At 48.0% G+C, this 19,711-nt stretch overlaps 1 protein-coding gene across 1 annotated transcript in view; it reads left to right on the forward strand.

The window, feature by feature from the left end:
• Positions 1-19,711, forward strand: part of SEC62 (SEC62 homolog, preprotein translocation factor) — a 106,680-nt gene that overhangs the window by 11,089 nt on the left and 75,880 nt on the right. The window contains exon 2 of the mRNA XM_063916212.1: positions 10,023-10,131. Within this exon, the coding sequence (XP_063772282.1) occupies positions 10,023-10,131 (109 nt within the window). The remainder of the gene's footprint in view (positions 1-10,022; positions 10,132-19,711) is intronic.

Genomic DNA, 19,711 nt, shown 5'->3' on the forward strand with positions numbered 1-19,711 from the left:
GATAGTGACACGCTGGGCCACACATTGCTATCGTTATGGGGCATACACACCGAGAGATCTGTGCTTAATTTCTAAGCAATTTGACTCGATTGCTTAGAAATTAAGCACGGATCTCTCCGTGTGTACCCACCTTAAGACACGAGATGTAGTTTTAAGGTCGACAGTAATAACGTGGGCACCACAATGATGACACAATGTTGACAATGTTAAAACGTCAACATACACGTGTTGACTTTCCTGCAATGTCGACAGATGAAATATTGACACTAGGGTTAAGTTGTGGGTGGGAGGGTTAGGGATAGGCTGCAGGGAGTGGTTGGGGTTAGGTTTAAGCACCAGAGGAAGTGTTAGGGATAGGGGAGAAATACCAGAGGATCGGAGGTCTGACCCAGAAGTCGCAGACACATGACAGCCAGGATATAGAAGACACCGATGCAGCCATTGGGAGCTGGCAAGTCATTGCTGGGCCACCACGGTTATATGTCGATATTCTAACATATTGACATTTCATTTGGGCATTTCAATATGGGCAATTTCGACATAACATGTTCAACCCACACGCAGTAGTACTTTTGTACGAGAAGAGATTTATTATGTCATTGTCTTGCAGTACACCTTTAGAGCCTTTATAATTGTGTATTGCAAAATAATTATTTCATAATGATGCCACTCAGCACAGCTCCATTCCTGATTCTGACTGGAAGAAGAGGAGCACCTTACGGATGGACAACAGTGTGTCATTTGAAAAAAAAAAGAAATAGCACTTGCAGCCATGCAGGGTTTATAAATTCTGGTCTTTGTCGCCCTTTAACTTTCGGTTACTCTGTTTTTGTGTGTATTTATGTGCATGTTCGTGATAAAAGCACTGGTAAAGTGATACACAAGAGATATGTTTGTCCCAGGTTTTTGACCTATGTGATTTAAACCCCCAGGAATTGTCTGTTCTGCTTGATTAGAGATGAGGCTTTTATGACAAGCCGGATAAGGGGTACTGGGGGTATGAGTGTGTGAGAGAAAGCAGGGCTCCACCACCTACAAAGCCAATTTGGGGTTTCAGTCCTTCAGCCTGAGAGCCGGCTAATTAGTGCCTGCACCTGTAAGAGGCCGATATTAGCTGGGTCAGGGCTTTGCTCACGGTCTCACTACCTGGAGAAACAGGCAGCAGGCCTGTGATTTACTGACCGAGTACTGTGCATATGTTTATGGTAGGGGCATTAGGTCCTGCCACTTTTAGAGAGGGAATCTGTGATGTTTAGTTAGTACCCAGACAGGCTAGGATGTATTTTTAGGTTTTGTTTTTGTACTGCACAATAAAACTAGCCACGGCTAGATTGCACGAAAACACTGGACTGGTGTGCTGTTTTTCTGGCTGCTATTTGTTTTGAGGTGTCCATATACCCAAGGAGAGGGCACTCCTATCCTGATCTCCTCACAGTGTTTTATAAATGCTCCTTCCTATAGTATACATGGCGTTTTGTTTTTATTAATAATCTTATTTTGGACAACTCATTGCTTACTTTGCTGAGTGTTTGTTTGCATATATTGTCCTTGTCTGCCTACTGTAGATCTCAAGGGCCCTACTCACTGGCCGACCCGCCGTCGAGCTGCCCGACGGCGGATACGGCCGACGAGCGACCCGGCGGCGGGGGGGGGCAGTGACGGGGAGAGTGAAGTTTCTTCACTCCCCCCGTCACGCGGCTGCATTGAAGTGCAGGCAAATATCGTCCATATTGGCCTGCATGCACAGCCGACGGGAGACCAGCGATGAACGAGCGCGGGGCCGCGCATCGTTCATCGCTGGAGTCTCCACACTGAAAGATATGAACGAGTTCTCGTTCATTTATGAACGAGATCGTTCATATCTTTCAGAAAATCGGCATGTGTGTAGGGCCTATTAGTCAAGTGCTGGTATGTAGCTTGGCTAACTGTTTTCTGAGACATTAACGCGATCTCTGGCATCAGTAATGGCTTCTCCAGCCTAAGGGTGATTTTGCATTTATGCGTTGTTAGAGTTCTTTGGATGCATAATAAAATAATACAAATTGATTTCTATGGCACCATTTACATTGAGTGTACAGTGTATGCATCCATCTATTAGCGAACAGTGTATTTTTAATCAACATTTCATTATATTTAGTCTGTTGAAAACAGTTCGACTAATCAACGTTTGAAAAACAAGAACCTATTAAAATAAAAGGGGGTGGGGGGCAGTTAAAACCACATCTTAAGGCTTATGGTAAACCAAGACAGTCTGGTTTATACATCACTACAAAAGTAAAACGAAAAGAAATCCTGGAAAGAAAGTTTTGTCAATAGCGAGACCCTGATTTTCTCTGACGTCCTAGTGGATGCTGGGGACTCCGTCAGGACCATGGGGATTAGCGGCTCCGCAGGAGACAGGGCACAAAAGTAAAAGCTTTAGGATCAGGTGGTGTGCACTGGCTCCTCCCCCTATGACCCTCCTCCAAGCCTCAGTTAGATTTTTGTGCCCGGCCGAGAAGGGTGCAATCTAGGTGGCTCTCCTAAAGAGCTGCTTAGAGTAAAAGTTTTGTTAGGTTTTTTATTTTCAGTGAGTCCTGCTGGCAACAGGCTCACTGCATCGAGGGACTTAGGGGAGAGAAGTGAACTCACCTGCGTGCAGGATGGATTGGCTTCTTAGGCTACTGGACACCATTAGCTCCAGAGGGAGTCGGAACACAGGTCTCACCCTGGGGTTCGTCCCGGAGCCGCGCCGCCGACCCCCTTGCAGATGCCGAAAAGTGAAGAGGTCCAGAAACCGGCGGCAGAAGACTTTTCAGTCTTCATAAGGTAGCGCACAGCACTGCAGCTGTGCGCCATTGTTGTCAGCACACTTCATAGCAGCGGTCACTGAGGGTGCAGGGCGCTGGGGGGGGGCGCCCTGGGCAGCAATGATAGTACCTTATTCTGGCTAAAAATACATCACATATAGCCCCTGGGGGCTATATGGATGTATTTAACCCCTGCCAGGTCTCAGAAAAACGGGAGAAGAAGCCCGTCGAAAAGGGGGCGGGGCCTATTCTCCTCAGCACACAGCGCCATTTTCCCTCACAGAAATGCTGGTGGGAAGGCTCCCAGGCTCTCCCCTGCACTGCACTACAGAAACAGGGTTAAAACAGAGAGGGGGGGCACTTATTTGGCGATATGACTATATATATTAAAATGCTATAAGGGAAAAACACTTATATAAAGGTTGTCCCTGTATAATTATAGCGTTTTTGGTGTGTGCTGGCAAACTCTCCCTCTGTCTCCCCAAAGGGCTAGTGGGGTCCTGTCCTCTATCAGAGCATTCCCTGTGTGTGTGCTGTGTGTCGGTACGTGTGTGTCGACATGTATGAGGACGATGTTGGTGAGGAGGCGGAGCAATTGCCTGTAATGGTGATGTCACTCTCTAGGGAGTCGACACCGGAATGGATGGCTTATTTAAGGAATTACGTGATAATGTCAACACGCTGCAAGGTCGGTTGACGACATGAGACGGCCGGCAAACCAATTAGTACCTGTCCAGGCGTCTCAAACACCGTCAGGGGCGTTAAAACGTCCTTTTACCTCAGTCGGTCGACACAGACACGGACACTGACTCCAGTGTCGACGGTGAAGAAACAAACGTATTTTCCTTTAGGGCCACACGTTACTTGTTAAGGGCAATGAAGGAGGTGTTACATATTTCTGATAATACCCTTTTTTGTGGTACTTGTATTATGTGGAGTGTGAAAAAACTACCTGTAGTTTTTCCTGAATCAGATAAATTAAATGAAGTGTGTGATGATGCGTGGGTTTCCCCCGATAGAAAATTATTGGCGGTATACCCTTTCCCGCCAGAAGTTAGGGCGCGTTGGGAAACACCCCTTAGGGTGGATAAGGCGCTCACACGCTTATCAAAACAAGTGGCGGTACCGTCTCCAGGTAGGGCCGCCCTCAAGGAGCCAGCTGATAGGAGGCTGGAAAATATCCTAAAAAGTATATACACACATACTGGTGTTATACTGCGACCAGCGATCGCCTCAGCCTGGATGTGCAGCGCTGGGGTGGCTTGGTCGGATTCCCTGACTGAAAATATTGATACCCTTGACAGGGACAGTATTTTATTGACTATAGAGCATTTAAAGGATGCATTTCTATATATGCGAGATGCACAGAGGGATATTTGCACTCTGGCATCAAGAGTAAGTGCGATGTCCATATCTGCCAGAAGTTGTTTATGGACACGACAGTGGTCAGGTGATGCAGATTCCAAACGGCACATGGAAGTATTGCCGTATAAAGGAGAAAAAGACAACGTCTTTTCAGCCTCAGTCCTTTCGTCCCCATAAGGGCAAGCGGGCAAAAGGCCAGTCATATCTGCCATGGGATAGAGGAAAGGGAAGAAGACTGCAGCAGGCAGCCCATTCCCAGAAACAGAAGCCCTCCACCGCTTCTGCCAAGTCCTCAGCATGACGCTGGGGCCTTACAAGCGGACTCGGGTGCGGTGGGGGGGGTCGTCTCAAGAGTTTCAGCACGCAGTGGGCTCACTCGCAAGTGGACCCCTGGATCCTACAAGTAGTATCCCAGGGGTACAGATTGGAAATTCGAGACGTCTCCCCCTCGCAGGTTCCTGAAGTCAGCTTTACCAACGTCTCCCTCCGACAGGGAGGCAGTAGTGGAAACAATTCACAAGCTGTATTCCCAGCAGGTGATAATCAAAGTACCCCTCCTACAACAAGGAAAGGGGTATTATTCCACAATATATTGTGGTACTGAAGCCCGACGGCTCGGTGAGACCTATTCTAAATCTGAAATAGTTGAACACTTACATACAAAGGTTCAAATCAAGATGGAGTCACTCAGAGCAGTGATAGCGAACCAGGAAGAAGGGGACTATATGGTGTCCCGGGACATCAGGGATACTTACCTCCATGTCCCAATTTGCCCTTCTCACCAAGGGTACCTCAGGTTCGTGGTACAGAACTGTCACTATCAGTTTCAGACGCTGCCGGTTGGATTGTCCACGGCACCCCGGGTCCTTACCAAGGTAATGGCCGAAATGATGATTCTTCTTCAAAGAAAATGGACGATCTCCTGATAGGGGCAAGGTCCAGAGAACAGTTGGAGGTCGGAGTAGCACTATCTCAAGTAGTTCTACGACAGCACGGGTGGATTCTAAATATTCCAAAACCGCAGCTGTTTCCGACGACACGTCTGCTGTTCCCAGGGATGATTCTGGACACAGTCCAGAAAAAGGTGTTTCTCCCGGAGAAGAAAGCCAGGGAGTTATCCGAGCTAGTCAGGAACCTCCTAAAACCAGGAAAAGTGTCAGTGCATCATTGCACAAGGGTCCTGGGAAAAATGGTGGCTTCTTACGAAGCGATTCCATTCGGTAGATTTCACGCAAGAACTTTTCAGTGGGATCTGCTGGAAAAATGGTCCGGATCGCATCTTCAGATGCATCAGCGGATAACCCTGTCTCCAAGGACAAGGGTGTTTCTTCTGCGGTGGCTGCAGAGTGCTCATCTACTAAAGGGCCGCAGATTCGGCATTCAGGACTGGGTCCTGGTGACCACGGATGCCAGCCTGAGAGGCTGGGGAGCAGTCACACAGGGAAAAAATTTCCAGGGAGTGTGATCAAGTCTGGAGACTTCTCTCCACATAAATATACTGGAGCTAAGGGCAATTTACAATGTTCTAAGCTTAGCAAGACCTCTGCTTCAAGGTCAGCCGGTATTGATCCAGTGGGACAACATCACGGCAGTCGCCCACGTAAACAGACAGGGCGGCACAAGAAGCAGGAGGGCAATGGCAGAAACTGCAAGGATTCTTCGCTGGGCGAAAAATCATGTGATAGCACTGTCAGCAGTGTTCATTCCGGGAGTGGACAACTGGGAAGCAGACTTCCTCAGCAGGCACGACCTCCACCCGGGAGAGTGGGGACTTCATCGGGAAGTATTCCACATGATTGTGAACCGTTGGGAAAGACCAAAGGTGGACATGATGGCGTCCCGCCTGAACAAAAAACTGGACAGGTATTGCGCCAGGTCAAGAGACCCTCAAGCAATATCTGTGGACGTTCTGGTAACACCGTGGGTGTACCAGTCGGTGTATGTGGTCCCTCCTCTGCTTCTCATAACCAAGGTACTGAGAATTATAAGACGTAGAGGAGTAAGAACTATACTAGTGTTCACTCTAGGTGTCTTTCACAGGGCGCTGCGCCCTGCCCCTTTTTTAGACACCTGAATGCCGCCCTGCCCATTTGTGTGCGCCCTCCCGCCCCGCACTTTGCTGCCCGCCGGACCCCGCCAAGCCACCGGACACATTACTGCAGTAATCCAGTGTGCTTAATCACAGTCACACTGTCTCCCTGCATGAGAGACAGAGACCTCCGCGGCCCGCCCCGTCTGTACCGCCCCATCTGTCCCGCCCACCTCGTCCGTCCCGCCCGCCCACCTCGTCCGTCCTTAGTTGTCAGCCGCCGCATCTCCCCTCCTCTGCGAGAGACAGGAGGGCTGGGTTTGCCTCTCCCGCCGAGGCAAACCCAGCCCTCCCTCCTCTCTGTGTGCATGGCCAGACACCCGCGGGCAGCCCCCATCTCCCACCAGCCAGTGCCACTGGCCAGCGTACCCATCTACCGGAGTGTGACCCTCAGCTGCCAGAGTGTGAGTAAGTAGATACACACAAAGTAATGAACATGTATTTTAATGCATTGCCATATCCTGCCCCCACCCCCTGCATGTGACCCCATTTACCCCCAGCCTTTGTGTGTGGCACACTTTACCCCCCTCACCCTGGTTTGTGCGCCCCCCCCGTGTGTGTGACACCTTGTGCCCTCCTGCCCCCCCCAACCCCCTGTGTGTGTGGCCCCACTACCCCTTGTCTTATGTGTGTGCGGAACCATCTACCCCCCCCCCCTCCTCCTCCAATGTGTCTCAGTGCTTTCTACCTGGTGCAATGTTTCTCGGTGCTCTCTACCTGGTGCAATGTTTCTCGGTGCTCTCTACCTGGTGCAATGTTTCTCGGTGCTCTCTACCTGGTGCAATGTTTCTCGGTGCTCTCTACCTGGTGCAATGTTTCTCGGTGCTCTCTACCTGGTGCAATGTTTCTCGGTGCTCTCTACCTGGTGCAATGTTTCTCGGTGCTCTCTACCTGGTGCAATGTTTCTCGGTGCTCTCTACCTGGTGCAATGTTTCTCGGTGCTCTCTACCTGGTGCAATGTTTCTCGGTGCTGTCTACCTGGTGCAATGTTTCTCAGTGCTCTCTACCTGGTGCAATGTTTCTCGGTGCTCTCTACCTGGTGCAATGTTTCTCGGTGCTCTCTACCTGGTGCAATGTTTCTCGGTGCTCTCTACCTGGTGCAATGTTTCTCGGTGCTCTCTACCTGGTGCAATGTTTCTCAGTGCTCTCTACCTGGTGCAATGTTTCTCGGTGCTCTCTACCTGGTGCAATGTTTCTCAGTGCTCTCTACCTGGTGCAATGTTTCTCGGTGCTCTCTACCTGGTGCAGTGTGTCTCAGTGCTCTCTACCTGGTGCAGTGTGTCTCAGTGCTCTCTACCTGGTGCAGTGTGTCTCAGTGCTCTCTACCTGGTGCAGTGTGTCTCAGTGCTCTCTACCTGGCGCAATGTGTATAACGTGCTCTGCCTGGCGCAAAGTGTAGAATGTGCTCTGCCTGGCGCAATATGTATAACGTGCTCTACCTGTCGCAGTGTGTATAGGAGGTTCTACCTGGTGCAGTGTGTATTAGCTGCACTATTGTGTGGTGTAATGTGAATTGCCACTATTATGTGGCCATGCCCCTAACCCCACGAAAAACAACGCCCCTAAATTTTCGCCTTTGGCGCGCACTGCCCATTCTTTATCATGTGGGAATGGGAGGACCAAGCATTATAGTATGTACCTAATTTTGCCCTTCTAATTGAAAAATGTGCCCTCCCGAACGAAAAATGTGCCCTCCCGAATGAAAAATGTGCCCTACCCGTGATCAGCACCCTGCCCTAAAAAATTCCTAGAGTGAACACTACTATACTCGTGGCTCCGGATTGGCCAAGAAGGACGTGGCACCCGGAACTTCCAGAAATGCTCACAGAGGACTCATGGCCTCTGCCGCTAAGAAGGGACTTGCTTCAGCAAGTACCAGGTCTGTTCCAAGACTTACCGCGGCTGCGTTTGACGGCATGGCGGTGGAACGCCAGATCCTAAGGGAAAAAGGCATTCTGGAAGAGGTCATTCCTACCCTGGTCAAAGCCAGGAAGGAGGTGACCGCAAAACATTATCACCACATGTGGCGAAAATATGTTGCGTGGTGTGAGGCCAGGAAGGCCCCACGAAGAAATTTCAACTCGGTCGATTCCTGCATTTCCTGCAAACAGGAGTGTCTATGGGCCTCAAATTGGGGTCCATTAAGGTTCAAATTTCGGCCCTGTCAATTTTCTTCCAGAAAGAATTGGCTTCAGTTCCTGAAGTCCAGAAGTTTGTCAAGGGAGTATTGCATATACAACCCCCTTTTTGTGCCTCCAGTGGCACTGTGGGATCTCAACGTAGTTCTGGGATTCCTCAAATCACATTTTAAACCGCTCAAATCTGTGGATTTGAAATATCTCACATTAAAAGTGACCATGCTGTTGGCCCTGGCCTCGGCCAGGCGAGTGTCAGAATTGGCGGCTTTGTCTCACAAAAGCCATATCTGATTGTCCATTCGGACAGGGCAGAGCTGCGGACTCGTCCCCAGTTTCTTCCTAAGGTGGTGTCAGCGTTTCACCTGAACCAGCTTATTGTGGTACCTGCGGCTACTAGGGACTTGGAGGACTCCAAGTTGCTAGATGTTGTCAGGGCCCTGAAAATATAGGTTTCCAGGACGGCTGGAGTCAGGAAAACTGACTCGCTGTTATCCTGTATGCACCCAACAAACTGGGTGCTCTTGCTTCTAAGCAGACGATTGCTCGTTGGATTTGTAGCACATTTCAACTTGCACATTCTGTGGCAGGCCTGCCACAGCCTAAATCTGTCAAGGCCCATTCCACAAGGAAGGTGGGCTCATCCTGGGCGGCTGCCCGAGGGGTCTCGGCATTACAACTCTGCCGAGCAGCTACGTGGTCGGGGGAGAACACGTTTGTAAAATTCTACAAATTTGATACCCTGGCTAAAGAGGACCTGGAGTTCTCTCATTCGGTGCTGCAGAGTCATCCGCACTCTCCCGCCCGTTTGGGAGCTTTGGTATAATCCCCATGGTCCTGACGGAGTCCCCAGCATCCACTAGGACGTCAGAGAAAATAAGATTTTACTTACCGATAAATCTATTTCTCGTAGTCCGTAGTGGATGCTGGGCGCCCATCCCAAGTGCGGATTGTCTGCAATACTTGTACATAGTTATTGTTACAAAAATCGGGTTATTATTGTTGTGAGCCATCTTTCAGAGGCTCCGCTGTTATCATGCTGTTAACTGGGTTCAGATCACAGGTTGTACAGTGTGATTGGTGTGGCTGGTATGAGTCTTACCCGGGATTCAAAATCCTTCCTTATTGTGTACGCTCGTCCGGGCACAGTATCCTAACTGAGGCTTGGAGGAGGGTCATAGGGGGAGGAGCCAGTGCACACCACCTGATCCTAAAGCTTTTACTTTTGTGCCCTGTCTCCTGCGGAGCCGCTAATCCCCATGGTCCTGACGGAGTCCCCAGCATCCACTACGGACTACGAGAAATAGATTTATCGGTAAGTAAAATCTTATTTTTTCTTGTCCATTCTAATTTTAAATGTTAAGTGAGGAGTGTTGTGTTGCTCTAATAATGGAAATCACCATTTGAGGCTTACTTTAGTAAAAGTATTGCTTTTTATTTGTTGTATTACAGTTAGCCAGAAGTAAGTTTTGGTTTCTTTACTTGGACTTCATAAAATATTTCTTGTATGGGTTTCTCCTCTTCAATGTTAACCATAGCACTCATTCCTATGTGCTAATACAGGTAATTGAGGCCAATTTGAAGGTGAAATGTATGACTTTAAAACTAAATGTACATGCTTAGAGTCTTTGTGTTCTCCCACAGGAGGTAGGTGAGCCAACCAAAGATGAAAAGGCAATTGCGAAGTACCTACGTTTCAATTGTCCATCGAAATCAACTAACATGATGGGACACAGAGTTGATTACTTCATTGGTAAGCTTATTATGTATTAGCAGGTTTCTTTATATTTTGTAATGTAATAATAATTATGTATTATTATTATAAAAAAAATGCAAAATCATGCACTTGGGTCTCAAAAACCCAAAGGTGAAAAATAGTATTAATGGCACTATAATGGAAACTACTAAGGAGGAAATGGGATCTAGGTGTCACTTTACCAGTTGACTTATAGGCTGGTAAGCTATGTAACAAAGCAATGAGGAAGGCACAGGGAAAACATTGGGGTGTAGAGATGGATTTTGATCCAGAGGCACCAACAGGCTAAAGCTTTAGACTGTCCCAGGATTCATTGCGGGGCCTCCTCTATATAACCCCGCCTCCAGGCACTGTGATCTCAGTTTTAGAGTTGGTGCCTGCATAAGCAGGTTACTTAACAGGGAGCAGCCCTGAAAAGCTTTTTAGAAGGCTTCAAGGGCTTCAGCACTTAATATGTCGGTGTCACATACTGTGCTGCGGCTCCATCACCTCCCCAGCGGCGTCGCATACTCCCGCTGGTTCTGTTCCCGGGTTCTTGCGGTGGAGGCGCTCCAGTTCCTAGGCACACCACCGCAGATCGTGGCTGCTACTCAGGGAGGAGGTAAGAGGGTCCACTGAGTGGGACCCGCCATTAAATCGCGTTGCTGTCTCCAGAGACAGACAGCGCCGCTGGTGTGGACACTGTGGCCGTGCAGGTACCCCACTATATCCACCAGATCTAAGGGAGCACATCATATTATCCATCTTTAATAAGGCTCCATAGTACCAGGTGGTGAGGACCGGCATGGGGAATTTTCGTGGGGAAGGGGCATGGCCACATAATAGTGGCAATTCACATTACACCACACAGTAGTGCATCTAATACACACTGCACCAGGTAGAACCTCCTATACACACTGAGACAGGTAGAGCATGTTATACATATTGCGCCAGATAGAGCACATTCTACACTTTGCGCCAGGCAGGACACGTTATACACACTGCACCAGGTAGAGAGCACTGAGACACACTGCACCAGGTAGAGAGCACTGAGAAAACTTGCACCAGGTAGAGAGCACTGAGAAACACTGCACAAGGTAAATTTTCCTTTTACATATAACCCCAAACGTAAGGGTCCCGCTTTTCGGCCCTTTGGGTCACACGGTAAAGCAAAAGGAAAAAGTGATGGTAAGCAGCCCCAGTATAATAAATTTGGTAAGGTGAAAAAGCAATGGGGAATGCCAGCCTCAAAACCAGAGAATAAGCCATCAGTTTGATGGTGCGTGCCTCTTCCTGGGGGACCCTATGGTGGGGGGCCGACTTCTTCAGTTTGCACAGATATGGCAGCAGTCTACAACAGATGCCTGGGTGCAAGAAGTGGTATCTCTGGGTTATGTTTTTCCGTTCAAGAAGCATCCTCCTACAAGGTTCTTCTGCACCAGCCCATCTCGGGTAGAGACGAAGGCCAGGGCTTTGCAAGAAGCAGTTCAGAATTTGCTTCAGTCAGGAGTAATCATTCCAGTACCCCCTGCACAGCGGGGACAGGGGTTTTACTCCAACCAGTTTTTGGTTCAGAAGCCAAATAGGTCATTCCTGCCAACTCTCAATCTCAAAATGCTGAACAAATACATTTGGGTACCTTGGTTTCATATGGAGACGTTACGCTCCATAGTTTTGACCATGGAACCAGGGGATTATATGGTATCCCTGGATATTCAGGATGCTTCCCTACATGTTCCTATAGCACTGTCCCATCAGTGCTTTCTCAGGTTCGCTACCCTCCAGCAGCATCTTAAGTTCCAGGCATTACCTTTTGGGTTAGCCATGGCACCCAGAGTGTTTACCAAGATCATGGTGGTTATGGCAGCTTATCTTCGCAAGCAGGGGATAAGAATTTTTCCGTACCTCGACGACCTGTTAATTCTAGCACAGGAATTGCTCTTGGACCATCTCCAATAGACAATAACATGTCTGCAGAGGCACGGATGGCTCATAAATTGGGCAAAATCGTCTTTAGTTCCGTCACAACGGATGACTCACTTGGGGGTTGTACTGGATTCAAGTCTGCAGAAAATATTTTTACCTTGGCAGAAGATAGCCAAGGTAAAGTCAAGGACTCAGGAGTTGTTACACAGTCAAACAATCTCAATCCACGCAGCGATGCGACTGATGGGTTTGATGGTGTCAACATTTGACATGGTGGAGTATGCACAATTCCACTCAAGACCTCTGCAGCGTCTGATTCTGGCCAGATGGAATGGAATACATCCGACAATAAAGAAACACAAGGTAAGACCGTCATTAGCCTGGTGGCTACAGACATCCCATCTAGACAAGGGGAGACCCTTTTGGATATCAGATTGGGAGATCCTGACAACAGGGCTGGGGAGCGGTGTCCGGAAGATTATGGTTCCAGGGACAATGGACCACAGAAGAAAGTTGCCTGCCAATAAATCTGTTAGAACTTTGGGCCATATACATGGCACTGATTCAGGCAAAGGACACTCTTCAAGGAAGACCAGTCCAGATCCGCTCGGACAATGTAACAGCGGTAGCTTACCTCAACCATCAGGGAGGAACACACAGTCAAAACAGCAATGAAGGAGGCAAGGCACATACTAAAATGGGCAGAACTCCATCTTCCAGCATTGTCCGCAGTATTCATTCTGGGAGTCCTAAACTGGGAAGCAGACTTTCTCAGTCGACACACCATTCAAGCAAGCGAATGGGCTCTACATCCGGAAGTCTTTCAGACTCTAGTATACAAGTGGGGTTTGCTAGAGCGAGATCTCATGGCGTCCCGTCTGAACAACAAAGTACCCGTGTACGGGTCAAGAACAAAGGATCCCGGAGCGATCTATGTGGACGCCCTGTCGGTGAAATGGGATTTTCATCTAGCGTATCTGTTTCCTCCGATCATCCTGCTATCCAGGGTGGTGAGGAAGATAAAAGAAGCAAAGGGTGCCGTGATTGTAATAGCTCCGGCTTGGCCCAGAAGGCATTGGTACACAGATCTGCAGAAAATGTCGATGGATGCTCCACTTCTGCTCCCTAAACGTCCAGATCTACTAATGCAGGGTCCTTGTTACCACAGGCATCTGGATCGACTATAGTTGACGGCGTGGCTCTTGAAACCTCTATCTTGAAGTCAAGAGGATTCTCACAACAGGTAGTTCAAACAATGCTCAGAGCAAGGAAACCCTCCTCGGCTCGCATTTATCACCAAATATGGTAGGCCTATATTCATGGTGCAGTGAAAGAAATATGGACCCGAAATCTTTCCAAATTTCTAGAGTCTTAGATTTCCTTCAGGCAGGAATGGATAAAGGTTTGAAGGTGGCTTTCTTGAGAGTACATGTATCAGCATTGACTGTATGGTTCCAAAAGAAAATTGCCAATTTACAGGATGTGCGTACTTTCTTCCAGGGAATGCTGCGCATTCAACCTCCCTTTGTTGCCTTGGGACTTAAATTTAGTCCTGAAAGCCCTTCAAGTTGCTCCATTTGAAGCACTTAATAAAGTGGATCTTAAATGGTTGACAGCTGAAGTTCTCTTTCTACTGACTATGGCATCAGCTAGAAGAGTGTCAGATTTAGGAGCGCTGTCTTGTCATTCTCCTTTTCTGACTTTTTATCCAGATAAAGCAGTTCTAAGAACTAGATCTGGGTATCTCCCGAAGGTGGTGTCTAAATTCCTCCTTAATGAAGAAATTGTAGTCCAGACTTTTCAGGTATCGGGACTTTCTGCGGGAGATGCGTCGCTGGATGTAGTCCGGGCATTAAGGATCTACGTGGATCGTACCAGTGCCATCAGAAAGACAGATTCTCTTCATTCTCTACGGATTTCACAAGAGAGGATGGCCTGCTACTAAACAGACGCTGGCAGGTTGGCTTCGAATGACGATTTCAGAAGCATATTCTCAAGCTGATCTCCCTGTTCCGGATAATGTCTCTGCTCACTCTACTCGTAAAGTAGGTCCTTCATGGGCAGCAGAAAATGGTGCTTCAGCAGAACAGATATGTAAGGCAGCCACATGGTCTTCCATTAACACATTCATTAGACATTATTCCTTGGAAAATTTTGCCTCATGTTTCTGAATTCGGGCGAAAGGTTCTCCTGTCTAATCAGGAGCGTTCCCACCACTAAATTGCTTTGGGAAATCCCATTGTTCTCATAAGTCCACAGGTTCCACAGGGATCCCACCCTGACGCACCTGATTTGAGGATCTTTCTACTCGCTAAACCTATTCCTTCTTGTACGGAAGGGTGTGCATGTGTGTTCTTCTCGCCTGATTAGGGCTCTACATGATGCTCCTGCCTAAATGCTTTGGAATCCAACTGATTTGCCTGAGCCAGTGGGCGGGGATATATGGACGGGCCCGTTGCATCCTGGGAGGACTGAAAGCTTGTGATCGTTTAGTGCCAATCCGCTGTCGCTTCATCATATCCCATTGTTATCCTGTGGAACCTGTGGATTTAGGAGAAATACAGTTATCAACGGTAAGTTATTACCATAACGTATATTTCTCATATGTCCTAGAGGATGCTGGGGTCACATCAAGAACCATGGGGTATAGACGGGATCCGCAGGAGACATGGGCACTTTAAGACTTTCAAATGGTGTGACCTGGCTCCTCCCTCTATGCCCCTCCTCCAGACTCCAGTTTAGAATCTGTGCCCAGGCAGACTAGATGCACACTGAGGAGCTCTACTGAGTTTCTCGGAAAAGACTTATGTTAGGTTTTTTATTTTCAGAGAGAACTGCTGGCAACAGTCTCCCTGCTTCGTGGGACTTAGGGGAGAGAAGTCAGACCTACTTCTGTGAGTTTAAAGGCTCTGCTTCTTTGGCTACAGGACACCATTAGCTCCTGAGGGTTTGGAACACTAGGTACGCCTAGGGGTTCATTCCCAGAGCCCGCCGTCACCCCCCTTGCAGAGCCAGAAGTCAGAAGACAGGTGAGTAGATGAAGATCAGAAGAGTTCAGTGACGGGTTTGAGGTACCGCACAGCGATCGCAAGCTGCGCGCCATGCTCCCACACACAGCGGCACTACAGGGTGCAGGGCACAGGGGGGGGGGGGGGGGGGCGGCGGCGCCCTGGCCTGCATATAGACCTCATATCAGACTGGCAGGGAGTTTTAATTCCAGACCCCGCCAGTATAGATAATTAAAAAAATAGAGGTGCTGAAGCGCGCCCTCAGCTCACATCAGTGCCATTTTCTCTCCTCAGAGCTGTGGAGAAGCTGGTCCTTCCTCACACTACTGTATATATAACAGGGTGAAAAACGGGGGGGGGGGGGGGGGCACAGTTGGTTTGGTGCAATATAAGTTAATTATAAAAGCGCTACAGGTCTGAGGCATTATATAAGGTTTTCAGAACCGGGATTGAGCACTGGGTTGTGAGCTGGCAAACTCCCTCTGTGTCTCCCTGACAGACTTTACTGTGGGTATGTCCCCTATTGCCCAGTGTAATGTCGGTGGGTGTTTGGTACACGTGTGTCGGCAGGTCTGAGGCTGAGTGCTCTTCCCACAAAGCCGGCAACGCCGACTCCTGATGGTACTTGGTACATGTGTGTCAACATGTCGGTAGATTAATGTTTTTCCCAAGAAAAAAAACTGTATGCGGGGACACAGACATGTGTGGGTGGCCCTGGCGGCACAACCAATATCTGACTGGGTAAAAATTTGCATATAAGGGCTATATAATATATATATATATATATATATATATATATATATATATATATATATATATATATATATATATATATATATATATATATATATATATATATATAAATTAGTAAGGTTGCATAAATCTGTGTCCCAGACACAGACGTAAAAATATATATGGAGGATGTCATGTTCATAGCTATATTTCCCTCGGGATCGTAAAAAAGGTTATTTTGCACAGTTGCTACTCCCTGATATCGACACGGATACTGTTTCCTCTGTCGATCGTAATGTTTCCTGATTAGATAACAAAAAAAAAAATATATAGCATTCAGTACATGAAGAATGTATTAACGTCACTAAGGACCCTGCTGTTCCTGACAAAAGGGTCTATATATGAGGGTTTGTATGTATGTGTGTGTGTGTGTATATATATATATATATATATATATATATATATCAATTATAATGAAAGCTGAGGTAACGTTCCTCCTTCTCATGTGCTGAGCGCTCTGTTTGAGAAAGTCGGGGTCAGCCCTGACAAGATGATTTCAAATCCTCAAAATGATTCAGATTGTTTATCCTTTTCCCGTCGCGGATAGAATAAAATGTGAGTCACCCCCTGTTCTGCACGGGGCCCTGTTACAAAGCCAACGTATCGTATGCAAGAAACTACGTTATATTCTAGTTGTGTGTCCACACGTATGTTAGTTAGACCTGCCATTACATACGCATGGGGGAGTAGTAGTATTCAAAAATGGTCGGTTACCTTGTCATCCGATATAGATACCCTGGGGAGAGATGGGATACTCCTTACGTTGGGCCATATCAAGGACACTGCAGCATACTTTCGTGCAACTGCAAGGGATATAAGACACTTGGGTTCGCGGGCCAATTCCATGGCGGTCTCGGCTAGGAGGGCGTTGTGGATTCACCAATGTAATGCTGATGCTGACTCAGAGAAAAAATGGAGTCTCTTCCCTATGAAGGTGAAGCCTGGTTTGGTGATGGCCTAGTTAATTCGATCTTGGCAGATGCTGCTGGTAAGTCTACCTTCTTGCCCTATGTTCCCTCACAACGGATGATGACGCATCATTGTCGGATGCAGTCATTTCGGGCCAGGTGGAGATAGGAGAAACGGGAAGAGGTCAGCAGCCTCTTCAAGATCACAGGAGCAGAAATCATCCTCTGTTTCTGCCACATCCACCGCATGACGCTGGGACTCTCTTGCGGGAGCCCACACAGGTGGGGACATGTCTAAAACTCTTCAGTCAGTCCTGGAACGGACTTGGACCCGTGGGTTTTAAGAATAGTGTCCCAAGGGTACATACTGGAGTTTTCCAGACGTTTCCCCTCACCGATTATTCAAATCGGCCTTACCGATTCTCCTCCGGACAGGGAGGTAGTGTGCGACGCAATACAAGGGTTGTGTCAGGATCAGGTCATTGTCCTGGTTTCCCCTGTCACAATAGGGAGAAGGCTGTTGTTCAAGCCTCTTCGTGCTCCCGAAACAAGACGGATTGGTCAAACCAATCCTAAATCTGAAATCCCTCATTCTACTTAAAGAAATTTAAATCCAAGATGGAATCTCTCAGGGCAGTGATCTCCAATCTGGAAAAAGGATAAAGGAGGTCTAATTACGGGTTTTCCTCCGCATTAGGCTTACCTGAAGTTTACAATTCAGGATTGTCATTACCAATTTCACCAGGGTGATGACGGTAATGATGGTTCTCCTTCGCTAGTAAGGAGTCACAATTATCCCGTACTGGGACGGTCTCCTGATAACGGCGAGATCAAGAAATCAGTTGGTGCAAAATGTGGCACTCTCCCTGATAGTTCTTCAACAACATGGTTGGCTCATGAACTTGCCAGAACCACTGTCGGTCCCAACGACGCGGTTGTCGGTTTTGGGAATAATATTAGATACAGAACTACAGAGAGTTTTTTTTCTTCCGGTGGAAAAGGCTCTGAAGATCCATAGTCTGGTCAGACAAGCAAGAGTGTCAATCCATCAATACATTCGGTTGCTGGAAAAGATGGTTGCGGCCTAAGAGGCCATTCAGTTGGCAGGTTCCATGCAAGGGTGTTCTAGTGGGACCTGTTGGACAAGTGGTCTGGCTCCCGCCTACACATACACCAGAGGATAATCCTGTCTTCCAAGACCAGAATCTCACTCCTGGGGTGGCTGCGCAATTCTCACCTCCTAGAGGGGCGCAGGTTTGGGATCCAGGACTGGATCCTAGTGACCACGGATGCATGCCTCCGAGGCTGGGGAGCAGTCACACAGGGGGAAAAACTTCCAAGGAAGATGGTCAAGTTAGGAAACTTGTCACCACATAAACGGTCTAGAGTTAAGGGCCGTTTACAACGGTTTTCTACAAACAAAACACAGAGCAGTAATGGCAGAAGCCACAAGGATTTTCCGCTGGGGGGGAAAAACATACAAGCGCTCTGTCAGCGAGGTTCGTTCCAAGTGTGGACAACGGGGAAGCAGACTTCCTCAGCAGACACGATCTCCATCCAGGAGAATGGAGCCTCCATCAAGAGGTCTTCACAGAAGTGACAAGACTTTGGGGAATTCCTCAAATAGACATGATGGCGTCTCGTCTCAACAAGAAGCTTCAGAGATATTGTTCCAGGTCGAGAGACCCTCAAGCAATAGCAGTGGATGCCCTAGTGACACCATGGGTATTTCGGTCGATGCTTCCACTCATTCCAAAAATGATAAAGATCACAAGAAGAACAAAGGTTCAAGCGATCCTCATTGTTTCAGATTGGCCAAGGAGGGCTTAGTATCCAGATCTTCAGGAATTACTCATAGGAGATCCCTGGCCTCTTCCTCTGAGGGAGGATCTGTTACAGTAGGGGCCGTGCGTGTTCCAAGACTTACCGCGACTTAGTTTGACGGCTTGGAGGTTGAACGCCGGATCCTAGCCCGAAAGGGTAATCCCAAGGAAGTCATTCCTACTCTTATTCAGGCCAGAAAAGGAGTAACGTCTAAACATTACCACCGTATTTGGAGAAAATACGTGTCTTGGTGTAAATCCAAGAAAACTCCTATGGAAGAATTTCAGTTAGGACGTTTTCTCCATTTACTACAAGCCGGTGTGGATGCGGGCCTACAGTTGGGCTCAATTAAAAGTTAAAATTTCGGCTTGATCAGTTTTCTTCCAAAACAATTGGCCTCACTTCCAGAAGTTCAGACCGTCGTGAAAGGCGTATTGCACATCCAACCTCCTTTTGTGCCCCCTGTGGCACCATGGGATCTTAACGTGGTGTTGCAGTTCCTTCAATCTCATTGGTTTGAACCTTTACAGGAGGTAGAGTTGAAATTCCTTACTTGGAAAGTGGTCATGCTGTTGGCTTTGGCATCCGCACGGTGGGTGTCTGAATTGGCGGCCTTGTCTCACAAGAGCCCTTATTTGATCTTCCATGAAGATAGAGCAGAATTGAGGACTCGTCAACAGTTTTCTGCCAAAAGTGGTTTCATCGTTCCACTTGAACCAAACTATTGTGGTACCTGTGGCTACTGACGCCTTGCTGAAATCAAAGCCTCTCGATGTAGTATGAGCTTTGAAGTTTTATGTCGCCAGGACGACTCGGTTTAGGAAAACAGAGGTTCTGTTTGTCTTGTATGCTCACAATAAAATTGGGGCTCCTGCTTCCAAGCAGTCTATTGCGCGCTGGATCTGTCATACGATTCAGTAGGCTCATTCTACGGCTGGATTGCCGTTACTGAAATCGGTGAAGGCCCATTCTACCAGGAAGGTGGGCTCGTCCTGGGCGGCTGCCCGGGGGGTCTCGGCATTACAACTTTGCCGAGCAGCTACTTGGTCGGGTTCAAACACCTTTGCGAAGTTCTACAAGTTTGATACCCTGGCTAATGAGGACCTCATGTTTGGTCAATCGGTGCTGCAGAGTCATCCG

The sequence above is a fragment of the Pseudophryne corroboree genome, chromosome 4 (genome assembly GCF_028390025.1).
Source record: "Pseudophryne corroboree isolate aPseCor3 chromosome 4, aPseCor3.hap2, whole genome shotgun sequence".
NCBI classification, from domain to species: Eukaryota; Metazoa; Chordata; class Amphibia; order Anura; family Myobatrachidae; genus Pseudophryne; species Pseudophryne corroboree.